Genomic DNA, 6,995 nt, shown 5'->3' with positions numbered 1-6,995 from the left:
GTCCCCAAAACATCAATCATGCACAAGAATAAAGGCATGACATTATATTCATAATAAGAAAACAATTTATTTCAATGCAGCGAGAGTGTCAGGCAACGCGTTATCCTCGCACTATCAGCCGCGACTGACTGGATGAGCGTCGAGCAAGCGTCTGTAAGCTGCCAGTCGGATCACGGCCATTTGACTGGTTATATTGGGATAACAGTCCCTAAAACATCATTCCTCCACAAGAATAAAGGCATGGCATTATATTTATAAAAAGAAAACAATGTATTTCCTTGTAGCGAGAGTGTCAGGCGACGCGTTAGACTCGCAGTCTCAGCCGCGGCTGACTGGATGAGCGTCCAGCGAGCGTCTGTAGCTGCCAGTCTGATCACGGCCATTTGACTGGTTATATTGGGATAACAGTTCACAAAACAGCAATCATACTAAAGAACATTATTCATATCAACAGATTCATAATAAATGAGCTAGAAAGGGAGGAACACAAAACACAAAAACTGTCCAAAATCGATGGTTTCTGAAACTTGCCAAATAGACTACTATAGCCAGCCACTGTCAGCCACTGCACCTGTCAGTGGCTGACTGGCAGCTGCCAGTGTCAGACTGGCAACTGTCAGTGGCAGACTGGCAGCTGCCAGCCAGCCACTGACAGGTCACGTGACCTGCCAGTGGCGGCTCCTGCCAGCCAGTTGAAGATTGAACCCCCACTCGACATTTTTCAAATAGGCGCTATCTTTATAAATAAACCACAGATTTGAGTTTTAAACAACCACATTCTCGCCTGAAACACTCTTAAAATTACATTTCATGACACAATAACAGTAGTATTTTGATATTATGCGGGTTTTCTCCTCTGCTATTGACGCTTGCTGGTTGGTGCGAGATGCATTCTGGGATACCTGGCTGTCTCAAGTCCGCACCATAGGTCCGCACAAGTCACCTCGGTATGGTCACCTCTCGATGCATCCTCGGTAAACGGGGCGGATCAAGAACACATCCGGGGATTTGAAATGGACTTGGCTAGATGTGAACTTTGAATTGGAACAGTACTTGGGCAGTGACTGATGACGTTTCACAAGTCCACAAGAACACAAGTACAGACAAGAACGCATATTGAGAAACGGCCGAGGTATCCTAATTCAATTAAATTAAATTACAAACAGCATCACCTGCGTTTGAAGGACCCAATTGGTCGTGACGTCGGAACGAACTTGTACAAGTAGATCCTCTCATCTGATATCAACTAAGCAGAGATAGAATTTCTTCCTTTATCATCAACATGGTTTATTTGAGCGTCATCATCTTTACCTGTAAGTGTGTATTCTTGATTCAATTCCTTTCGTGTTTTAAAAATGTAAGTGTTCGATAAGTTCATAAATTGTTAAATTAGAACTTAAAGTCCACGTTAGCAGAGCTTTTGTTAGGTCCAATAACGGGCTTCAATCCGTGCGCAGGTAAAGCGCCGTACATTTCAGTTTATCTTTGATCCTAGCTGGTTGACTAAGTCCTTTTTCGCCCGGACATGTCCTCTTTTGGACCTAAAAAAATGCTTCAGAATTTGTATCCGCCCTCGTCAATTTGCATGTATAGCATGACGAATAATTATCTGCACATAAAGCTTTCGTAAAATTAAAAATAAAACAAACTATATGGTACCATTGCCTCTCCGTCCGACTTTTTTCTCCTTATCAATATACAGGTCGTCTTTGTAATCGTACCATAACCTACAGTGTTTCATTTTTAATTTGATGCACTTCCATCTCTTCTGGAAGTTCTGAAATGTAACTTTAGTACATTTTTATGGGTAATGAAATGTATGATTTGTCATTAATTTAGTGACTTGTGTTTTTTTTTTTTTTTTTTTTTTACAGTGCTTCTAAACTCCAGGTTGCTGATATCTGCCGGTACTTCATCAGTCCAGTTGCCAATCAGCAGTTACACAATTACTTATGCTGTGTGCACAGCATGCTGTAATTAAGATAATATATCTTAGTCAGGGTAGATGCCATATTGAATTTACTGTAACCTGGATGAAAATCAGGGCTCTGAGGGATTGACTTGCAGTCTTTACAATGGTGAGCAGACCGCACACTGAATGGGCTAAAAAAGGTCTTAGATCATGTAATTTTCGTAACATAACTTTCAAAACCAATTTATCGAGTTTGTCTATTGAATTTCTTTTTGTTAGCTGGACAATTGCGTTAAACAACAGTAGGATCCATTGAACCCACTTGTACTTCTATCCCTCACAGCCTAGTTTTCATTCCTGTCAAAAGATATGGGGCTACCCTGACTAAGGTCTATTATGAGATGACATGTGAGGTTCTACTTGGAGCTGTTCATGTCCTCAGACTTATGTCAACACCTAAATGAATTTGCAGCGGTCAGGTGGTACAAGATGGAATCTCAATTATATACATTGCGTGAATGCACTTTTTTAATCTTAAACCTTTTGTGTACGATCACACAGTGTGATTAGAACATTCAGTGTGGGTCAATGACTATATTCAAGTTTGCTTTTGTGCTTTGGCTGGTGCTGAGCATGGTCAAATCTGTTAGCAAGGCATTCAAACCCTGCATATAAAAACAGTTGGGGCTCAGCATCTTTAAGATCCTCACACTATAGCGCTCTGCTGTAATGGTATTTTAAGTCATAAAGCTTAAATCAGACAATGCATATTGTTCTGAAGGCATAAAGAAAGCAGTTTTGCTTTAAGATATGCTCACTCTTAACTGCCACTTTTTTTTGAAGAACTTGGAGTTAAAGATCCTGTAAATGATGCATCGTGGTAATCCAATAACATTCCTTGTTATGTATCATTCACTCTAAAACCCACATTACTGTATAAGGTTTTCTTTCTCACAGTATTTAGTATTTTGCAGATGTAGTATCTGGAAATTCTCTTCCCTCATAGTTTGTCAGTCTCACCTTACTACAAATAAAACCTGAAGCTGGAATCTTATCTTTTCAGAGACTGTTGTCACATGTGATGGGTTTGTCCAGCGTCTCAGTTGTGGTAAGATGTTGTAATGTCATTCAACTAAAATATCTTACTTTTTTTCTTGAGTAATCAATGTCCTGATGTTTTTCTTCCATTTAGCCTCTGGTGTGATCCATGTGGAATCAGCAACCTTTGGCCGGACAAACAGCAACATTTGCAGTGTTGGACGACCACAAGGACAAACGATTAATACTCAGTGTTCAATGGGTGTTCCTGAAGTCTCTAAACGGTAAGGATCTCTTTCTTTGTGACTTCAGACAGAACAATTATGGGTAGAATTGAGTCTGCTTGCTCTGTTGCTCGATTTCATCGTTCTTGAGATTCAAGAGGTTACTTTATTTGTCCCTAGGGAAATTTGTCTTGGACATAAAGGCTGCCACATAAAAATACAGCAATAGATACAGCCAATTCAAAAAATACAGTAACCGACACCGAAACAAGTTTATACCGAGCGTTGTGAACCTAACCTATACCAGGTTGGATTTATATGGATCTGTCAACTCTAAACCTACTCTGAAACTCAGTTTGTTCAACTAGCTTCATGCAACAGGCCTCAGATGATGTACTGGTTAATAGACATCTGTCTGCGTTTACTGAGAAGGATGTGTGGCTGCAGAGTATTAAAAGCAGAGCTGAAGTCTAGAAATGGCTGTCTGGTGTAGGCCTTGGGTTTTGCTAAATGGTGTATTCTGGTTAGTATAGCATCCTCAGTGCCCCGATAGTCTTTATAGGCAAACCGATACGGATCTAGCGGTCCCTTTATGTTTGACCTCAGCATCCATGCCATTAGCTTTTCCAGATACTTTCATTATAATGGAAGTCAGAGCTACTGGTCTAATCATTTTCTTGTGGAACAGGTTTTTTGGGAGTAATGATTGCCTTTTCCCAGAGATGTTATTGTGTGAATTAACAGACCTTTGAAAGACAAGGACCCATCTGGTGTAAGTTCCTCTGCAAATGTCTTCAAAAGGAAAGCTGAGACGCCATCAGGGCCTGTTGCCTTATATGGCGCTTTTCCACTGCATAGTACGGTTCGGTTCGGCACGCTTTGGCGCTTTTCCACTGCATAGTACGGTACGGTTCGGTACGGCTCACTTGTGGTGCTTTTCCACTGCATGGTCCGGTACGGTACGGCTCGCTTCGGCTCGCTTTAAATGGTACCTGGTCTGTTGAGGTTCCAAGCGTACCGTACCGGTACTAAAATGTGACGTAAAAACACTGCAGATCACTGATTGGTCAGACAGAATCGTCACTACCAGCGTCATTGGACACTAAACCCGCTAGATTTAAATAACCAGTAGACAACAGCCAACGCGGTAGCATCTGTTTTTTAAACTTTAAAAACAAATGGCTGAATCGTGGTCAGTGGACGAGGTGCAGACGTTCCTCTCGTTGGTTGCCGAGGAGCGGATCCAGCGAGAGCTGGATGGGGCAAAACGGAATGAAAAAGTGTTCCAAGAAGTAGCTCAGCTCTTAGCCGCACACGGCTATCACCGGACCTACAAGTGTAGGGACAAAATAACGATCAGTCCCACCCACTTTGAAGAGGTACTAACTGCGGTGGAAAAGCAACCGAGCTAAAGCGAACCGAACCGTGCCGTACCGAGTCGAGTCGTACCACGCAGTGGAAAAGCGAAGCGAGCCGAACCGTTCCGCGCCGAGTCGAACCGTACCGAGCCGAACCGAGCCGTACCAGCAGTGGAAAAGTGCCAATAGTGTTTGTTCTTTTAAAAAGTCTTGTGACTTCCATGGGACTATTGTCTATCATTGGAACCCAATCATCACTTATGGTATAGTTTAAAAGATAAGTCATGTGAATCAAACCTAATCTAGAAGTTATTCAAATCATTTGCCATATTATTGTCATCAGTTTTGTGTAATGGTTTCCTAGTGGGAGTCATATTTGTAATGGATTTCATGATGGCCCACAGTTTCTTTGTATTTGCACAAGTCCTTTTCTATGGATTCCTTGCATTGATTTTTAGCTATGTTGAGTTTCAGCTCCCTCTGCGCTTGTTTTTTTTTTTTTTTTAACAGGTTAGTTATGTAGATTTAAGGTTTCCAAGAGTCCAGTCAGGACTGCATCTTTGTCCTTTTAAACAGGTGTGATGGACTGAGCGTGTGTGAGTTAAGCACGCAAGGACTTGCAGCACGAGATCCTTGTGATGGCACCTACAAGTACTACACTACCAACTATATTTGCATCCAAGCAGGTTTGGATTTTGTTTGTCTCTTCCTCCATTTCTTCAACTTTCTGTGCAAGCCTGTAATGGTCTTCCTCTTCCAGAAAAAAGTGTAACTTGTCATGGTGGATACTCTTACTTGACATGTGGTGAGCTATTTTTCCATGTTCAATTTGGAAAATGTAGGTTATCTTGAACTTTTCCACGTGTTCATGCAAGATGCATATTTTTGTTTGTTAAATCTCTGTAGAAAGTGGTACGATTCAGATGAATTCTGCACACTATGGACGTACAGATAAATTCACCTGCTCGGAAGGACGTCCATCGAGTGAGCTCCAAAACTCCAACTGCTATTCTCCCAATGCACTGGCTCCTGTGTCGAAAAGGTTTGATGAAAAGATAGTTTAATACTGTTGTATGTAACTTCTGCTGTACCTTGTCTTTAGTAATGACGAATATAAGGATCTTTTCTTTTCTTTTTTTTTTCTGTAAAGCTGCAATGGCTTGGCAAGTTGTGAGTTGTTTGCGACACAAACAGTCTTTACTGATCCCTGCGTTGGCACGTATAAGTACCTCACAGTCTCCTATTTTTGCCTCCCAACTGCACTCCGTGAGTATCCCTCAACATGTCTACTTCCAATTCACTTTGATCCAGGAAGTGTTTGAGCTAATGGTGAAATATTTAGTTATTTGTCTCCTGTTCACCAGCGACGCACAAACCAGTCACCACCAGACATGCTTTTCAAAAGCATGATCACTTTACACAAGCTCAAGCCTTTTATTTGAAAGACTACTACTCACTTTACTAATGATCTAACATCCTCTGTTTTCTGTAGGTTCAAGTGTGATCTGTGAAAATGCAAATGCTACTCTGAAATGTGGTGTGTATAATGCTACATGAATGTTGCTTAAAGTTGAATTGTTTTTAGAGCAAGTTGATTTTGAAGCTGAATTGTTGTCGTTTTTAGAGCCAGGGACTGTCATTAACGTTCACACTGCTAACTATGGGCGAACTGATCGCAGCACATGTTCTATCAGAAAACCTGCTTCTCAGACTGCCAAAACAGACTGCTACTCCTCAAACTCCCTGGCAATGGTTACTGATGAGTGAGTTTATTCTTTTTATAAATTCAGTTTAAATGCAGTTTTTTTTTTTTCATAGAACCTTGACCGACTTATTTCTCTTATTTCTCCCTTTTTATAGGTGTGAAGGAATCAATAGCTGTGACCTAGTAGCCTCCAATGGTGTCTTCTCAGATCCATGTTTCGGCACATTCAAGTTTCTGTATGTCTCTTACAGCTGTGTAGATGACTAAGTGTTACTGTCTCGTGAAATTGCTGGGGGGTTTTTTTGTACAACCTTGTTTTTAGGATTATTCAAGACACTAGATTGATAGCTCGCTTCATGATTCCTTTTCTTTCTTGCAGAATACAGTGTCTGGACTTGTGGAATTTAGCTTCAAACCTATTTCAAAGTTGTTTCTTTGCAATAAATGCCTTGGAAGACATTTGTTCTTGTTGGAGTGCTTCCTAGTAGTTTGATCATTTCACAAACCATCACGTACACCAGTTATACTGCAAAGTAAAACAAATGCCAGCAAATATAACTAGCCTAAATATGCTATATTTTATTTTTGCTCTAACTGTTTGTAGTGTGTAGGAAACATTTGGGAAACTGTTCCCATTCAAATTGTACCACTGATCAATTTATAAAAAGCTTGTAACGGAGGCATGACCATCTCTTGAACTAACCATACCGACTCAACTTTTGTAGCACTTATACATTGAAATTGTTTAATGGTGCAAA

At 40.8% G+C, this 6,995-nt stretch overlaps 1 protein-coding gene across 1 annotated transcript; it reads left to right on the top strand.

Annotated features, from left to right (window-relative positions):
* The first annotated feature begins 963 nt into the window (after positions 1-963).
* LOC130081767 (L-rhamnose-binding lectin CSL2-like) lies at positions 964-6,504 on the top strand. Its single transcript, XM_056246474.1, has 11 exons — positions 964-974; positions 1,840-1,907; positions 2,976-3,020; positions 3,105-3,234; positions 5,109-5,218; positions 5,293-5,337; positions 5,439-5,574; positions 5,683-5,798; positions 6,025-6,069; positions 6,157-6,295; positions 6,393-6,504. Exons 1-11 carry the CDS (start codon positions 964-966, stop codon positions 6,502-6,504), a joined length of 957 nt encoding a protein of 318 aa, XP_056102449.1.
* The last annotated feature ends 491 nt before the right edge of the window (positions 6,505-6,995 follow it).

This window comes from Rhinichthys klamathensis, unplaced genomic scaffold, assembly GCF_029890125.1.
Source record: "Rhinichthys klamathensis goyatoka isolate OS25496 unplaced genomic scaffold, OSU_Roscu_1.1 h1tg000040l_1, whole genome shotgun sequence".
Lineage (NCBI taxonomy): Eukaryota > Metazoa > Chordata > Actinopteri > Cypriniformes > Leuciscidae > Rhinichthys > Rhinichthys klamathensis.
Note: the sequence above shows the minus strand (reverse complement) of the source record. Positions and strands in the feature narration are given on the sequence as shown.

Excerpts from the sequence above, each read along its gene's own strand:
- LOC130081767 (XM_056246474.1), top strand. Across the intron at positions 1,908-2,975 it reads CAGGTTGCTGATATCTGCCG|AGACTGTTGTCACATGTGAT; the intron begins GTACTTCATCAG and ends TTATCTTTTCAG. Across the intron at positions 5,338-5,438 it reads ATACTCTTACTTGACATGTG|AAAGTGGTACGATTCAGATG; the intron begins GTGAGCTATTTT and ends AAATCTCTGTAG.